This window comes from Nycticebus coucang, chromosome 22, assembly GCF_027406575.1.
Source record: "Nycticebus coucang isolate mNycCou1 chromosome 22, mNycCou1.pri, whole genome shotgun sequence".
Classification (NCBI taxonomy): domain Eukaryota; kingdom Metazoa; phylum Chordata; class Mammalia; order Primates; family Lorisidae; genus Nycticebus; species Nycticebus coucang.
Window position 1 is genome coordinate 40,843,964 of NC_069801.1, and position 18,417 is coordinate 40,862,380.

General features: G+C 44.8%; 1 protein-coding gene across 1 annotated transcript in view; it reads left to right on the top strand.

Annotated features, from left to right (window-relative positions):
- The first annotated feature begins 13,684 nt into the window (after positions 1–13,684).
- ARMH1 (armadillo like helical domain containing 1) overlaps positions 13,685–18,417 on the top strand; it is a 41,080-nt gene continuing 36,347 nt past the window's right edge. The window contains exon 1 of the mRNA XM_053575997.1: positions 13,685–13,912. Coding sequence (XP_053431972.1) covers positions 13,707–13,912 — 206 coding nt within the window. The 5' untranslated portion in view covers positions 13,685–13,706. The remainder of the gene's footprint in view (positions 13,913–18,417) is intronic.

Consider the following 18,417-nt stretch of genomic DNA (forward strand, 5'->3'; position numbering starts at 1 on the left):
GCCGCGCTCTGTGACCTCCCGCCCTAGCAACCACCGAGTCCCTCTCACAGCCTCTCACCGCACCCAGCTAGCTCGGCCCTAGCAACCATGCCCCGCCCCACCCTAGTCCTGGCCCTCATCCATTGGCTAACTCTCTCGGTCTGGATCAGGTATTGGCCAACCGGGACGTCGGTCAGGAAGAGTCCTCACCCTCCTTTGTAGGTGGGAGTCGGCTGGAGAGTTGCGGTATTCTGGGACTGGGAAGGGTCTCTTGTCCAAACCGAATCTTACTCTACTCTGCGGAAGGCGGTGCCCTTTGACTTGCACCGTCTAGCTACCTCTGCCATCCTCCTCCAGCTGCAGCTCCGAAGGCTGGAGGTAGAAAACCGTACAAAACGGCCTAAGGGGCGCCTGACCCATCCTCCGCCCAGTGGGGTCCGGGTGGGTGGGTGAGAAATGGTCTTCAGTTAACTTCAGTTTAGAGAATGCCCTGTTTGTGGGGGACACCACGGGGCTGGGAAATACATCTTTATTGAGCATGTTTTGTGCCAGAGCCTGGGCTAGGTAAGGTTCCTTGGATTCTAATGAGGATCAAGTTTTTAGCCCTAACTTGCACATCTTATTGGGAGGGAAGAAACCATTCCAATTCTGTGTGCGAGATAAATACTACAAAAGAGTTAGGATTTTAGGAGCTCAGAATCAGAAGGGGCATTTATGGCAGTGAGAATGGCTCCTGAGCTCGACCTTGAACAACTAACTTGTGTCAATAAGGAAGGAAAAAGTTCAGTAGTTAAGGCGCCTGCCACATACACGGGGCTGACGGTTTCGAATCCAGCCCAGGCCTGCTAAAACAATGACAACTGTAAAAAAAAAAAAAAAAAAAAAAAAAAAGCCGGTCATTGTGGCGGGCGTCTGTAGTCCTAGCTACTTGGGAGCCTGAGGCAAGAGAATCGCTTAAGCCCAAGAGTTTGAGGTTGCTGCAAGCTGTGACTTCACGGCACTCTACCGAGGGTGACATGGTGAGACTTTGAATCAACAAAAAAAAAAAAAAAAAGAAAGAAGAAGAAGGAAAAGTACTCCTGGCAGGAGCTTAAGGAGGGGAAAGTGGAAGGTGGTGGGTAAGTGCCAAAAATTACATGAGGCATCTTTTGGCCAGAGGGGAGACTAATATGAGAGATATCTTGAAAGAACAGTTAGGTCTAGATCCTGGAGAGTCTTTGATGCCAAGCTTAGTTTTGTGCTTATGGGTAGATCTTGCTGACGGTAAAAATTTTTTATTGCATTTATACCTACCCTGAGGAAGTAAGGAGTCATTGCAGAGCTTTCAGCAGGGGAGTAACAAAAAGATTTTGTGTCTTAGAAAGATCAGTGCAGAGACTGATCTGGGGACTGGGAGAAGAAGGAGACCAGTTAAGAAGTTGTTTTAATACTGAGGAAGAGCAAGACACAGTGGCACACATCTGTAGTTCTAGCTACTCAAGAGGCTGAGGCTAGAGGATCAACTGAGTCAGGAGTTCTGGGCTATATTGCGCTGTGCCAATTGGGTGTCTGCACTAAGTTCAGCATCAGTTTGGTCATCTACCAGGAGTGGGGGGCCACCAAGTTGCCTAAGCAGGGGTGAACCCACCCAGGTCAGAAATGGAGCTGGTCAAACTCCCGTGCTAATCAGTAGTGGGATTGTGCCTTTGAATAGCCACTGCACTCCAGCCTGGGCAACATAGCAAGACCCCATCTCTAAAAAAAAAAGAAAGAAAGAAATTAGTGAGGAAGAGGCTGGTACAGTGGCTTATGCCTGTAATACCAGCTCTTTGGGAGGCCAAGGCAGGAGGATTGCTTAAGGCTAAGAGTTTGAGACCAGGCTGGATAATATAGTGAGACCCCATCTCTACAAAAGATAAAAAAAATTAGCTGGTCATGATGGTGCACACCTGTAGTCCCAGCGACCTGGTGACAGGAAGATTGCTTGAGTTTGAGATTGCAGTAAGTTGTGATCACATCACTGCCCTTCAGTCTGGATAATGGAGAGAGACTATCTCTTAGAAAAAAAATAGTAGGGAAGGATTATGGAGGTGTAAAGCATGAAGAGGAGGGGATGGAGTCCTTAGACACTTATAGCTAGAAAGAACTAGACTTGATGACTAGTTGGGTATGCAGGGAAGTGGAAGAAATGAATGATGCCTTCTCAATTTCTGGTTTGGGCAAACAGAAAAGAGAGGAATCAGGGGTTTCTAGGAAGGTGTCACTTCTGGGCATGGTGAGTCTGAAGTGCCATTGGAACACCCAAATGTAAATGTCCAGGCAGCAATTGAATATGCCTGACTGGAGTTCACAAGATAACTGAAGTAGAAATGTGAGCAAGTATAGGGCCTTATCAATGCCAACCACAGTAGATTTGTTGAGCTTGCCCGGGGAGTATGCATGGAGTAAAAAGAGAAGATGGTCTAGCCATACAGCCCTGAAAAGCACCTAAGATTGAGAGGCTAGCAAAGGAGAATGAACCTACAAAATAATTGAGATGAAGTGTCCAAAGTGGTAAAAAGATCAGTAGTAAAATGTAGTAGTTCAGAAGTCAAGGGAGGAAAGTGTTGAAGGTTGATGACTTAATCGAGTAAAATAGGTCTAAAAGAATCCACTGGATTTAGAAACAAGGAAGATGACCATCGCAAGTATAGTTTCAGTAGAGTGATAGAGCAGAGGTCAAATTACACTGGCTTGTGAAGTGGATGGGAAAATGGGGAAGTAAAGACTCCACGTGCAATAAACTTGTAAGAAGTGTAGCTATTTAGGAGAAGACATACAGAAGGCAGTAACTGGAAGGAGACACCAGTTTTTATTCAGATGGGAGAAATGTTGGCATGGATCCAGCAAAGAAGAAAATGGTAAAATTATATGGGAAAGAAGATAACTGAGAGAGTGGTGCTCCTGAAAAGGCATAGGTAGGGGAGCAAAGCATTGGTGAAGAAATTCATGTAGAAAGCAAGAGGAACATTTGCATTATGAGAGAAGGAAAGCAAGCATGTTGTGATGAGCACATTGGTGGGTTTAGTGACAGGAAGTTGAGAGAATTCTTGTTTGATAATTTCTATTTTCTCTGCCAAATAGGAACATGATATTGGCCATTGAGAGTGGTATTGGGCATGGTATATGAGATCGAAAAGAGCAGAGAAAGACTGAAATAGCAGCAGTGGAGAATGGGAGCGAAATGACTAAGAGTGTACCTACTTCTAGGCAGTTATGATGGCTGTGTTGAGGCTGGTGATTACAAGCAGCAGTCTGCATGTTTACATACTATGCGTTTTTCCCCCAACAACATTCAGCCACCTAGTGGTGGGTGCAGAGAGGTTATGAATTGATCTAGGTGTGAGTTTTACCAGGTCAATGCAATGGAATGATAAAGGACAAGGAAGTTAAGAATCATGGCAAAAGAGCGGTTGAAATGAAGGACCTTAGAACCTAAACTGGATAAGAGAGTGAAAAAGTCTTATGGAAAGAACCCATATCTTGGAAATAGTTGAAGGAGAGAGTTGTGATCAGAAAGTAGAGTAATAAAGTTTGAGTGAAAAAAAATACCTATAATCCCAGTACTTGGGAGGCCGAGGCAGGTGGATTGCCTTAGCTCACAAGTTCAAGACCAGCCTGAGCCAGAGCGAGACCTCATCTCTAAAAATAGCCGGATGTTGTCACAGGCACATGTAGTCCCAGCTACTTGGGAGGCTGAGGCAAGAAAATCGCTTAAGCCCAGGTGTTTGACGTTGCTGTGAGCTATGACACTACAGCACTCTACCAAGGGAACAAAGTGAGACTCTGTCTCAAAAGTAAATAAAGTTTGAGTAGTTTCAGGCAATGACAAGGCCCAGGCCATGAAGGTGAAAGGCCAAAATGGAGTACAGGAGATAATCGGGATGCTGCAATGGCCGCTGAAATCCCTCTGGATGGTGGCAGACTTAGGAGGAGAAAGGGAAGCAGATGCTTGTGTACCAAGTTGTTTTTTTGTTTGTTTGTTTTTTGAGACAGAGTCTCAAGCTGTCACCCTGGGTAGAGTGCTGTGGCATCATAGTTCACAGCGACCTGAATGCCGTGGAGTCACAGCTCACAACAACCTAAAACTCCTGGGCTTAAGCAATTCTCTTGCCTTAGCCTCCCAATTAGCTGTGATTACAGGCACCAGCCACAATGCCCAGCTATTTTTTGGTTGCAGTTGTCACTGATGTATAGCTGGCCTGGGCCGGGTTCAAACCTGCCACCCTTGGTGCATGTGGTTGGCGCTGTAACCACTGTGCTACGGGTGCTGCCTTAGTTTTTCTATTTTTAGTAGAGATGGGGTCTTGCTTTTGCTCAGGCTGGTCTTGAACTCCTGAGCTCAAATAATCCATCCACCTCGGCCTCCCAGAGTGCTGGGATTACAGGAGTGAGCCACCATCTAACTGGTACCAAAGTCTTTGATGAATAAAGCAGGTTGTTCTGGAGCCTCTAGATAACAGAGTGAAGAGAAGCAAAGGTCAGGACAGCTGATTGGAGACACTAGCCCTCCCCCCAAATCCTCCAAACCCTTAGATCCTTGGAGTATAAGAGTATACGTAGCCTCCTCCACAAGGGCCATGCCCTTGCGGAACCCTAGGGTTGAGTCAACTTTGGGTACAGGCTGGAGGTGGGCAGAGTAACTGGAGACTAAGCTGAAACTAAGCTTAGCAGGAACCAGGGTTTTCAAGTATGAAGGTTGGGAAGAGAAGGAAAGATGGGAATGAATCAAGGAAGATGGAACAGAGCAATGGAGGGGTGAGGAGAGCATGGTTTACCTAGAGAGTTACATGTTGTGGGAAAAGCATGAGGGTAGGTTTGTACAGTAGAGTGCTGGCAGAAGTGAGTCTGGGGAGGGGAAAAGGGGGCTCTGTAGGTAAAGAATGAAGGTAACTCTGGCAGAGGATGAAAGCAAAGGTTTTGCAGGAGGGAGATGGAGGACAGGTCAGTAGGGAGAGTTCAGCAGAAAAGGGCAGACGTGGGGAAGATGGAGTCTGTAGGGAAGTGCTGGGTGCAGTGAAGGGGGGCATCTGTGAACAGGGTACAACTGGGGAATAGAAGGGAGTCCATGAGAAGGAAGTGCATGCACAAATTGGAGTGCATGTGCCACTGAAGTGAAAGTAAAGATAAAGACACCTTTTCTGGCTGGGCCACAAGTTTTGGGGAGAAATGTTCTATCTCTACCTCTGTCTCTCTGTTTCTATCTCTATGTCTGAATGGAGAATTGAGAGTGAGGAGTCAGAGGCCCAAGGAGAAGGGCCAGTATCTCATTCTGCATGTGAAACTTGCAGGAACAAGACAGTGATTGCCTTGTTGTCTCTGAGGCCATTTCCGGACAGTTAGGGAAGCTGGCAGCCCATGCCTTGGAAGCTTCTTGTTTTTAGAAATGTGTCTTTTGATGTAGGGAAGAAAAAGCCCTCTGGGATATTTTATTTAAAAACAAGATCTATTGACCTCTTGATTTTTAATACCTCCCTTTTCTTGTCACTTAAGGGCCTTTGGTTTAGCCAGAGAGGTAGGTTTTTGACATTCCATGATTTTAGTTTCCCTGCATGAAGAAGAACCATTTGGCTGCTATGGAAATGATTTATGAGTGAGTCCAGATATATTAATCACTTCTGAAGATGGAGAGGAAATTAAAAACAAAGAGTCCACTCTGGGCTAAAAACAAAGTAGGTTTGTTATCCTCGCAGAAGACCTTGCCAAGGTTAGAAGGCCACAAACAAACCATTTGGACCAAAGTTCCTAATCTAGATTTTAATTTCATGTGTCTTTATTTTTCATACTATTTTCTCTCCAAGGTAAAATGATGACTATTTTAATTGGCTGCCACTTACAGAGAGATTCCAATAAGCATGATGGCATACATACATTTTTCTCTGGCGTTCCATGTGTGCTCCAGTTCTTATGATCAAGCTGGTGAAGCTGACTTTTACTGTTGCAGTGCATGCCATGATCAGTTGACTATAAATTAAATTCTCTTTTCCAAAGCCATTTTCCATTAGTGCTAATTTGTTTGCTTCTCATTTCCATTGATCATTAGAGTCTCTGGTTCTGAGCACCAAATTGGAAATAATTTCTTTGACGTTTCAAAAAATTTTCTCCCCCTCTTGAATGCCATTTGGCTGCAGCTAAAGAACATTATGGTTTGCAGAAGAACAGTTCACTCCAATTACAATTTAACTGACCATTCATGGCACTGAATCCCTATCCTTAGTGTCCAAAGATGACACTGTTGCTGACATTGCTATTTCCTGTCATAGCTGTAAAATGCCTCATAGACTTTGCCTTCTCGGATGGTGATTCTGCCACTTTGCACATGGCGGCTTTGAGAAGTTGGTAGTTTTATGGACCTACATATCATGGACATTCAAATATAACCATCTAAACAGGAACTGGCTGATTTCTTCCCTCATTCACCCAGTGAACATTTATTAAACATCTATTTTGAGCCAGGCATTGTACCAGGCCACTTAGCCACAGAGATAAGGAAGACCAACCTCTGCCCTTGAGAACTCACACTTTAATGGGAGGGATGGGTAGAGGAAGAAGTGGCATAGATGGGACCAGAACCAAGAGCCTAGTTGTCTCATGGATCTGCCAAAGGGCAAAAAGGAGGCTGGCCATTCTAGGTGGCAGAGTGGCCCTGGCAGGGCCTAGGGAGTTGAGTCTGTGGTAATGTGGAAGTGACTGCAGATCAGAGTAGGGAGTTTTGAAGGGCCTTGAATGCCTTTTTGAGGTTTTTTGGGTTTGTGTTTTTTCTTTGAGACAGTGTCTTACTCTGTCACCCAGGCTGGAGTACAGTGGTATCATCACACTTCCCTGCAACCTCAAACTCCTGGGCTTATTCTCCTGCCTCAACCTGCTAGTACCTGGGACTATAGGTACATACCACCATGCCTGGTTATTTTTTATTTATTTTTTATTTTTATTTTTTGTAGGGACAGGGTCTTGCTATGTTGCCTGGGCCGGTCTCAAACTCCCGACCTCAAATGATCCTCCCCCCTCAGCCTCCCAAAGTGCTGGGATCACACGTGTGAGCCTCTGTGCCCAGCTTGCCTTTTGAGTTTAGCCACAGGGAACTAATGGAGAAACTTGAAGTGAAGAAGGGAGGAAGTGGCAAGGAAAGGCTTTTTTTTTTATTATGTATTTATGAGGGTTGGCAGGGATTGAGCAAGTGTTTAAGAGGAGCCAGCGGAGATGGAAAGATTGAAGAAGGTAGAATCTGGCACACGTGGGAAGGCTGGGTGCTGACGTGGGAATGTCCAGAACAGAGTGGAGAGGAAGGGGTTGCCCTTGATGGGCCATGTTCTCTGTGAGGTGAGAAGCAGTTACCCAGGCATCCTCCATCCCTCCCCCTCGCTGCCCTCCACAGCCAGTCAGTCACCAGGTCTTGTTGCTTCTACCTCTGTGACATTTCTACTTCTCTAGCCTTAGTGTCATCAGCATCTTTTGCCAAGACTGCAGGAGTAACTTTCCAAATGGTGTCCCACCTCCAGTCTTGCCCCCTGCTAATCCCCTTTCTATGCTGCAGTCATAATATTTCTAAAATGAAATATTTTCTTATCACTCTTTATTTAAAACCTTTCAGTAGGGCGGCACCTGTGGCTCAAGGAGTAGGGCGCCGGTCCCATATGCCAGAGGTGGCGGGTTCAAACCCAGCCCCGGCCAATAACCAAAAAAAAAAAAAAACAAAAAACCTTTCAGTAGCTGGGCACAGAAGCTCACACCTGTAATCCTAGCCCTCTGGGAGGCCAAGGTGGGAGGATCACTTGAGCTCAGGAGTTTAGAGACCAGCCTGGGTAAGATGAAGACCTTCCCCATTTCTACAAAAAAATAGAAAAATTAGCCCTGTGTGGTCACGGACACCTGCAATCACAGCTCCTCGGGAGGCTGAGGCAGGAAGATCACTTGAGCCTAGCAAGTTTGAGGTTGCCGTGAGCTATGATAACATCACTGAGTTCTAACAGGGTGACAGAGTGAGACTGTCTCAGAAAGGGCAAACATTTTTCTAAAGCCAGCTCCTTAGTTGGGCACCTATAGCTCAGTGGTTAGGGCGCCGGCCACATGCACTGTGGATCTGGTAGGTTCAAACCCGGCCCAGGCCTGCTAAACAACAACAACAACAACAAAAATAGCCGGACATTCTGGTGGGCACATGTAGTCCCAGGCACTAGGAGGGCTGAGCCAAGAAAATCACTTGAGCCCAAGAGTCTGAGGTTGCTGTGAGTTAGGACACCACAGTACTCTACCAAGAGTGACAAAATGAGACTCAAAAAAAAAGCCAGCCCCTCTGTATCTTCACATTGCCCTCAGTTAGGATAGAGGGACCTTGTAGCTGAGCATCTAAAGCCCTTCATTCTTTGGTCTCTACCTGTTTTTCCAGCCTCATCCCTGGCTGCTCCCATCCTCATGTTGAGACTCAGCTATTCAGACTGCACATCCTGCCTTCCAAGTGTGACTCTTGACACCTTACACTCGCCTCTGAGTCACTACATATTTTCTTTCTTTCTTTCTTCTTTTTTTTGTTGAGACAGCGACTATGTCGCCCTTGGTAGAGTGCCATGGTGTCACAGCTCACAGCAGCCTCAAACTCTTGGACCTAAGCTATTCTCTTGCCTCAGCCTCCCAAGCAGCTGGGAGTACAGGCACCCGCCACAATGCCTGGCTATTTTTTGTTGCAGTTGTTATTGTTGTCTAGCTGGCCCAGGCCGGAACCTGCCAGGCTCAGTACATGTGGCTGGTGCCATAACCACTGTGCTTTGGGCGCTAAGCTGCCACTGCATATTTTCTTCTCTCTGCCTAGAAGATGCTTGCCTCGCCTCTTCCACATTTCAGATTGCTTCTCAGCCTACATGGCTTACTCCTCTGGAAAGCTTTTTATAACAGCCAGTGCCCAAATGAAGGCCAGGCCAGGTGTCCCTCTCTCTCACTCCCAGTGTATCCTGTACTTACCCCATCATAGCACTTACATTATTGGAATTGAAATCACTTTTTTAGAAGGTTCTGTGCTACACTCAAACTATGCCTGAACTCAGGCAATCCACCTGCCTTGGCCTCCCAGAGTGCTAGGATTATATGTGTGAGCCGCTGTGCCCAGCCAGCCAGGAATTTTTTTTCTTCTTTCTTTCTTTTTGTTTTTCTTTTTCCTCCAGAATCCTCCCAGCCACCAAATTTTAACAGCAAGAAGTTGTTGGTGACATTTTGGAGCACAGGAGAAAACAGGATCAGTGCCTTTGGCTTAATGGGAAAAAAAACCTAGACTTTGAAGTTATATACAAATCTGAGTTCAAATCCCATTTCTACCCATTACTGTGAGACCTTCAACAAGTGGGCAAACTCTTTTAAATCTTAGTTTCTTCATCTGAAAATTGTAGGTAATAACTACCTCTTGAGGATTTTAAAATAAATAATGTATATTCAATAAATACTCCAAAATGGCCGGGTGTGGTGGTTCACACCTGTAATCCTAGCACTCTAGGAGGCCAAGGCGGGTGGATTGCCTGAGCTGAGGAGTTTGAAACCAGCCCAAGCAACAGGGAGACCACATTTCTTTAAAAAAACAAAAATAGCCAGGTGTTGTGGTGGGTGCCTGTAGTCCCAGCTACTCAGGAGGCTGAGACAAGAGGATTCTTTGAGCCCAAGAGTTTGAGGTTGCTGTGAGCTATGATGCCATGGCTCTCTAGTAAGGGTGTCAAAGTGAGACTCTGTCTCAAAAAAAAAAAAGTCCAAAAATGGCAGTTTCTTCTCCTGGCCATCATTCCATCTCTCCTCCCTTTACTAGAAAAGACATGTAATATCTCCCCCTTAACCTTGGTGATCAAGAAGCATCCAGGCTACAGAATTTATCCCAGAAACCAACTCTCAAAATTGGCATATTTCTCCCCTTTCCCCACTATTCTCCTCTGTTTAATTCTTTTTTAAATGATATTTAATGGATTTTTTTCAATCCTCATCTAATCTTACTTTGAAGAAAAGTAGTGATAAAATAAATAATATGCAGCTAGAGACCCTTGATTAGCACAACTGCGGCCCTTTGTTTCACCCGTTTCTCAAAACCTCAGCAACATAACATTAAAGGAATATAAAAAGGCATGAAATCACAAAAGTTTAAAGAAGGAGGCAACAGCAAATGAAACAATTCAACAAATATTTGGAAGTTTGAAGGTGGGTGGGGGGAATGTTAACTGGCTTGAAGCAAAGGAAATTGTCAGCTAAGTACCAAGGAAAGATTACCAGCAAGAAGTCAGTCATTTAAGTCAGCCAGTTTAACCTCTAAGAGGCTTAATACTTGGAAGTGCAAGTTCTCAGTGAAGGTCAGAAATGAGAGTTGGAACCAAACACAGAGGGATTGACTGACATCTGTGGGCAGAGCACTTCACCCCACTCCAGATCTCTCTCAACTAAGCAACTACTCTCAACGCCCTTGCTGCACAAAGAGGAGTCTAGAGGCCTCCATACTCAGGGATCTGAGGATGAGTTTGGAGGGCAGGGATGAGACAAAGGTGGAAAACTGATGAAAGGAAGGTCTGCTTATTACTTTGCATCAGCATCTTCTTCCCCTCTCTGACTCCCAAGCATAGGAATTTATCACTCCCACCCTTTCACCCCACCTTTGCTTTCTCTGGGAAAGCAAAAAAGTCTTTTTGAGAGACTCTGAAGGAGGAGAAGAAAAAATCCTCCTGTAACTGACATTTATGAATTCCCCAGTGCAGAAACTAGTTGTCTAATAAAGAAATTTCCAGATACTGAAGGTAGCAGCTGATTAAAAGAGCCCACTAAGGGCCTAATAAATGAAAAAAGAATTGCACCAAGGCACAAGTATCATACAACTTCAAAAGAGGTTTTAAGACCATCAAGAGTGAAGAAACAAGCCACAGACAAAGCTACAGGAATCAGAATGACATCAGACTTCTCATCCACAACAGAAATGGGGAGGCTCAGTCTGAAGGAAGCATATTTCTAACATGGTCAGAAGTAAGCTTCCCCAGTCAACCTGACATGAGGTCAAAAACTGTATTTTCAGGGCAGTGCCATAGTTCAGTGGGTAGGGCACTAGCCACATACACCCAGGCTGGCAGGTTTGAAACCAGCCTGGGCCTGCTAAAAACAACAATGACAACTACAACCAAAAAAATAGCTGGGCATTGTGGTGGGTACTTGTAGTCCCAGCTACTTGGGAGGCTGAGGCAAGAGAATTGCTTAAGCCCAAGAGTTGGAGGTTGGAGGTTGCTGTGAGCTGTGACGCCATGGCACTCTACCAGGGTGACAGCTTGAGGCTCTATCTCCAAAAAAAAAAAATTAAAATTGATAAATCAAGTAACAGTAGTGTATTAGTTGCTAGGGCTCCCATAACAAAGTACCGCAGACTGGACAGCGCCTGTGGCTCAAAGGAGTAGGGCGCTGGCCCCATATGCTGGAGGTGGTAGGCTCAAGCACAGCCCCAGCCAAAAACTGCAAAAAAAAAGAAAAAAAAAAGTACGGCAGACTGGATGCCTTAAGCAACAGAGATTCATTCTCTCTCAATTCTGGAGGGTAGAAGGCTGAGATCAAGGTATTATATGGTTGGTTCCTTCTGAGGCCTCTCTCCTTGGCTTTCCACTCCGCTGAGACATCTTAATTCCACTACGCCTCTGTGTATCTGTGGCCTATTCTCTTCTTATAATAACAGCAGTCATATTAGGTAAGGTCCCACCCTGATGACCCTTAATTTCTTTTTTAAAGAAAATAAGGAAATAATTCCCAAATACAGTCACCTTCTGAGGTATTGGTGGTTAGGACTTAAACATATGAAATTGGAGGAGATAGGATTCAGCGCATAGCAAATAGTATAAGCTCATTATTTAGAAATATGGTGCTAAACCCCAGAAGAAATAACCAAAAGAGTTGAAAGTCACTGCCTCTGTGGAGAGACACTGGAGGGAGACAAGGGGTGAGGCAGATTCTATTACCATTTGATTTTTTACACAATTGCAAGTGTAGAACTGAGCCTTGAACCCAGTCTGAGCCCAAATCTCATGTCTTTCCATTCTACAGATGGGGAGCTCTTCGTGGGTCCCACAGTGCCATATTCATCTCTCCATCTCCCATAATACTTATACAGAGCCACATGATGGGACTTCATTACACATTTAAGATTTAGAGCTGCATGGCTATGATCTTTACAGCTGTCATGTGTTGGTTTTTCTTTTCCTGTTTGAAGAGGAGAAGATAGGAGAAGACCAAGACCCAAGGAAACCCTGAGGGGCCCTAACATAGCATGTTCTGCTTAGAACTTCCTACCCTGGCATCCTGGAATTGCTAGGTGCATCCCTGATAGCAATTTGAGTTTTGATACTAGAAAGGGCCCATCCAAGGCAGGGCAGGTACTTTCCTGCCTGGTAAAGCTAGTGAGGATGTCTCCACCCTTCCTCCTTGGGGTCTAAATAGCCATTCATCCCCATTTTCTTGAGGCCAGTTGGGCTGTTGAAGGGGGCCGTGGGCTCTGAAAGTTATTCTCAGACTTACGAATTTAGTGGTATTCACAGTGATTAATGGATGATCCCGTGAAGGGTTCTGGTCATTTTTGGTTTAGGTTGGTTCACAGTTACTCACCTGGTTCTTAAGGCCGCTGGATTTTGTGACTCTATTGCAGAGGCTACGTGGACGCCCTTACTGGGAGCACATACCCCGTGTCCTTTGGGGAGTAGTGGAGGTTGGTGTGTATGTGTGTCTGTCTCAGTATGCCTGAGATTATTGCTTCCTAATAAAATTCTGATAGCTGGGCCCCATCAATATCTCTAATACATGTGAGGAAACGTTAATTTAGAATCAATTTTAGGATGTTTCAGACTGTAAAGTCCTTTTAACTAGATCTCTGGCGAAGATGTAGAAGCACTTTATGGGACTGTAAATTTCATGTTGAACAGTCTTCGTGAAATACACATCTCCCCTACACACAAGCTGTTCTCTCCATATCAATCATGGCCCCTGCAAGTAATGTTTCACAAATATTCTGTAAATCACAGAAAACCCCATGATAATGTGAAATATGACTTTCACTTGTCTGTTAGACAAAAGAATCGCACATGCCTCTCTCCCATCAGCACTAACATTTGTTATGGATAATAACACTTTCAATCACAACTATTTTTGGAAAACGGGTTTATTTTAAACCTTCCCTCCCCCACTGAAAACATTCTCCCAAGGACACAGACTCCTACAAACCACAGCCCATTAATCCAACTATGGAATGGGAACTTTTTCCTCCCACTAACTTTTTTTAAGTTGTTTTTAAGAGTTAATATAAAAGCCCAGGGTACAAGGTACAAGGTACAAACACTTTACCTTAGCTGATCAGCATAAGAGAGGGGCCAGTTCTCTTAAGACACCAAATTGCTGACTCTGTGTGACATAAGCCATTAAAGAGACCCACATTTTTAGCAAGTATCTTCATCTCAGCTGGATCCTGGGTCTTCTAGTTGCTAGCATCAGCAGAGAAGCAAAGAGCTAAAATTTCAGCTCATAAGGAGGAGACATTTAGTACCTTGGTGTTCTTAATTCCATTACACCCACGTAACTATACCTGTGGTGTAATAGAGGATCACCCTGCTTCTAGCTGATTGCTGGAAAAGCAAAACCTACAAAGTAATGGGCTCACATGATTCTAAACATTCTAGTAACCTGTCTGTTTTCCCTCCCTCTGTAGCCAACTTCAGGACTGATTGATCATGACTTCTATAAAAGAGCAGGCAGCAATTAGCAGGCTCTTAAGTTTTTTACAGGAATGGGACAATGCTGGCAAAGTCGCCAGGAATCACATCCTCAACAATTTCATTGAAAACAACCAAGGCAAGACTGCCCCTGAATTGGAGCAGGAGTTTTCCCAGGGAGCCAGCTTATTCCTGGTACGCTTGACCACCTCGCTTAGAATCACGTATCCTTTGCTAAACAGGAATAAATTAGAGGCCTCTTTGCCTACTTGCCCTGGCAGTGGAGGCCCGTTCCTCTGTCTATGGCAAATGCATCTTACTCTGTAAGCCTATAGCTTACTCTTACTCTCTAAGTCAGGGGTCCTCAAACTACAGCCCACGGGCCACATGCGGCCCGTTGAGGACACTGATCCGGCCCTCAGGGTGTTTTTGCCACCGCTGCCTGTCCTGCTACAGTGCACATGTGTGGAATGTGTGCGGCACTCTCTGACTCCCCTCCTCTCTGTCTCTTGACTCCTCCTCTCAGTCTCCACTTGCATCACTTGTTACGACTAGCAGTGACAAATATAGAACCAGACATTGACCATCTCATTAGCCAAAAGCAGGCCCATAGTTACCATTGAAATACTGGTTTGTTGATTTAACTTTAGTTGTTCTTCATTTTAAATATTGTATTTGTTCCCGTTTTGTTTTTTTAATTCAAAATAAGATATGTGCAATGTGCATAGGAATTTGTTCATAGTTGTTTTTTTTTTTAAACTATAGTCCGGCCCTCCAACAGTCTGAGGGACAGTGAACTGGCCCCCTGTTTAAAAAGTTTGAGGACCCCTGCTCTAAACCTACCTTTCTCTTCCTCAATAAACTTTGTTTCGTGTTTTCCTTATAAGAAAAGGAAAAAATTAGGCAACCTTCAGAAGAAAAAAAGAGAGAAGATTGTTGAAGGAGTTTTGTCTTGATTTGCTCCAACATTATAGAACAGAACATCTAGTGATTAAAATATCATTCCAAAAGTTAAGAACTCCCTCAACTTCCTGTCTTCCTAACCTAAATCTATAATTTTATCCTCATTCTCACCCCTAAGTTCTTTTGCTCCCATCAGAGTTGAAGCAAGTTTTCCTTCTGTCTGGGGCTGACCCTCCGTTTGTACGGCACTTGACTCCTCTCCCATCTCCCTATTCTTCCTCTCCTAAAGCTTTCACTGTTGCTTCTTGTTACTAGCTTTTCTCATCAGCATTTATAATGTCAAATTTCCTCTACCTTAAAAAGTAAAATTAAATCCCTACCTCAAACCTACATTCTAACCAACTTCTGCCCTTCATAGTGCTTTGGGTTTTGTTTTGTTGTTGTTGTTGTTGTTTGAGACACAGCCTCAAGCTGGAGTGCTGTGGCATCACAGCTCACAGCAACCTCCAACTCCTGGGCTCAAGCGATTCTCCTGCCTCCGCCTCCCAAGTAGCGGGGACTACAGGCGCCCGCCACAATGCCCAGCTATTTTTTGCTTGCAGCCATCATTGTTGTTTGGCGGGCCCGGGCTAGATTCAAACCCGCCAGCTCAGGTGTATATGGCTGGTGCCTTAGCTGCTTGAACCACAGGTGCCAAGCCAGTGCTTTGTTTTTTAACAACAAAGCTCTCACTATGTTGCCCAAGCTGGTCTTGAACTTCTGAGCTCAAGTGATCCTCCCACGTCAGCCTCCCAAAGTGCTGTGATTACAAGTATGAGCCACCACACCCAGCCTATGAAGCTTTCTGAAAAGGTTGTTGACCCTCCCTGGCTCTACTCGCTGCAGCCCTCCCTTCCCATGGAGGCGAGTGTTGCTAAGGTTACCAATGTTCTTCTAGTTGTAAATCCCAGTGACCTCAGTCCTTATATGTGACCTCTCAATGGCACTTGTCAATCAATCTTTCCATATCCCAAAACATTCTTCCCTTGGTTTTTGTGATACCAATTCTCTTGATTTTCTCCTTTCTATCTGTTCATTCCTTTTCTTCTTTAGCCACCCCTTTAATGTTGGTGTTCCACTTCTCTCTTCTCTGCTCACTCTCAGATTTTCCCCGAGTGACTAATCATTGTCATGATGTCAACACTACTCCAGTTTGAGGACTCTCAAATGTGTATCCCTGTCCATACCTACATATCCAACTACAGCCAGTCCTCAGGTTACAAATGACATAGGTTCTGTAGTTTGTCCTTAAGTTGAATTTGTCTGTAAGTTGGAACAGGTACATTTACCTATTACCTGTAATAACTTCCATTCATAGGTGCAAGTCATATGTCAGTCAGATGCTTCTAACTCGAGGACTGCTTGTACTAGCTCCACTCATATGCCGCAGGATGAGTCTCGCATGTCCAGCTTAGTAAACTAGGGGGATGGGTGCCATTATGGGGGAAGAGAAGACAAGAAGAGGAGCAAATTTGTTCTGGGACTTGTTGAGTTGGAGGTGCCTGGACTCAGGATCCCTGGAGGCAAATTAGGACTGAAGACAGATTTGATCACCATCACCACCTTGGTTCATGTTATGGGTGGACTTGATAGTCCTGTTCTGTGTGCCCACAGCCCTCGATGGCTTCATCTCAGACCCTCTTATTGTGTATTTCTCTTTGCTTAAGCCCTCTTCCCTTTCTCTGAGCCCCATCCTTGTTTGACTAACTTCTGTTCTGTTCTGTTGTATTCTATTCAGGTCTCAATTATACATCACTTTCTCAGGAAGCCCATTTCTGAGCCCCAGACTAGCTTAGGTCCCTCTGTTACATCTTCTCACTCATAGCACTTCCCACATCTTAATAGTCATAACATTTCACTGTTGTTACCTGCTTAATATTTATCCTCCCCCACTGGATTGTAGGATCTACAAGGGCAAGAATTATACCTATTCTACTCATCTTGGTATTTCTAACACTGAGCACAATGTCTGGCACAAGTTTGCTGAGAAAAGGAATGACTGAACCAGAGAATCTGCCCCTGGGGAGGACTAAAAATTTTTAAGTAAACACAGCTCTCTTTTTCTTACACTTAAAGTCACTGATAAAAGTTATTATTCAAACTCAGACCTAGAACCACAGGCCATAGGAAATACTACTGAATACAGGTTGAGGTCGAACCTTATGTTCTCAGATATTGTGGTACCTAAAAGAGGTTCAAAAATGCAAATTACCAGTCTGCCTCCCCACCCCCACCCCAAGGTTCTGATTTAGTAGACTCAGGTGGGGCCCTGGGTGACTCTGGTGTCAGTAGTCCACAGATCATGCTTTGGGAAACATTGCTGCCTATAACCTGGCTCCTGTCTCCACAACTCATGACATTAACCTCACCAAGCTTGTTAGCAACCTCTTCATAGCGAAATCTAGAATTCCCCTTTCCTTCCTCATCTCACTTGACATTTCTCATTTGACACAGGGTGAGATGAATGAGGCAGAGGCATAGGTTAAGATCCTGTCTTTATTTAAAACTGTGATATTGGCCTGGCCGGGCATGGTGACTTGAGCCTGTAATCCTAACACTCTGGGAGGTTGAGGCAGGTGGCTTGTTTGAACTCAGGAAAAGAAAGATGAGCCTTGAAAAGGTTGAGTAATTTACTAGCAAATGGCAAAGATAAGGTTTCAACTGGTGTGTCTGGCCCAAAGCCAATAGCCATCCACTGTACTTCAGTACCTCCTACTCAGCTGACAGGGGAGACCACAATTCCACCTGCAGCACCACACAGGAGTCCACGACCAGCCTGAGAGGCTGGGCACGGTGGCTCATGCATATAATCCTAGCACTCTGGGTGGCCAAGGTGAGTGGATTGCCTGAGCTCATGGGTTCGAAAACAGCCTGAGCAAGAGCAAGAACCCATCTCTAAAACTAGCGGGGCATTGCGGGCTCCTGTAGTCCCAGCTACTTGGGAGGCTGAGGCAAGAGAATTGCTTAAGCTGAAGAGTTTGAAGTTGCTGTGAGCTATGATGCCACAGCACTCTACCAAGGGTGACAAAGTGAGATTCTATCTCAAATAACAAACAAACAAACAAAAAAACAGCCTGAACAAGAATGAGACCCCATCTCCACAAAAAATAGAAAAACTAACCAGGTGTTGTGGCAGGCACCTGTAGTCCTAGCTACTGGAGGATAAAGCAAGAGGATCTCTTGAGCCCAAGAGTTAGAGATTGCTGTGAGCTATGATGCTATGGCACTGTAGCCTGGGCAACAGAGTGAGACTGTCGAAAAAAAAAATCTTTGATATTTTATTCATTATGGATTTTTATATTAATTCGATACCTTTAGATAGTGCATTGAAGCACAATTGGAGTACTGACTTTTTTGGTGCCCCTTTAAATTTCAGCCTCAAAGCAAGTGCCTCCCTCCCCTAACCCTGGTCCCAGCCCCTGCTGTTCTGCTGCTGCTTCTCAAGCCGTCCTCTCTTCTACCTTCCTCCACTGCTGTTTCTCATTACTACAGGATCTATCCCACCTAGAAATGTTAGTGTTTCTGAGGATTCTGTGTGCAGCCCATTTCTTTTCTTGCTTGGTCATTACACTTGCTGCGTTAGGCATTGTATCATTCTTCATCTCTCAAGCGCCAGACGTAGTGCCTATCATTTAGTGAGCCCTCAGTCAGTGCTTACTGAACGGCTGAACGAGCCATGCTTTTAATACACCGTTGTAGACTCCTTTTCTACACCTAGAATTACTCATAATTCCGTAAATTCTTATGAGTTTGTCATACAATGGAGAAAATAGACTGGCTAAAGTAT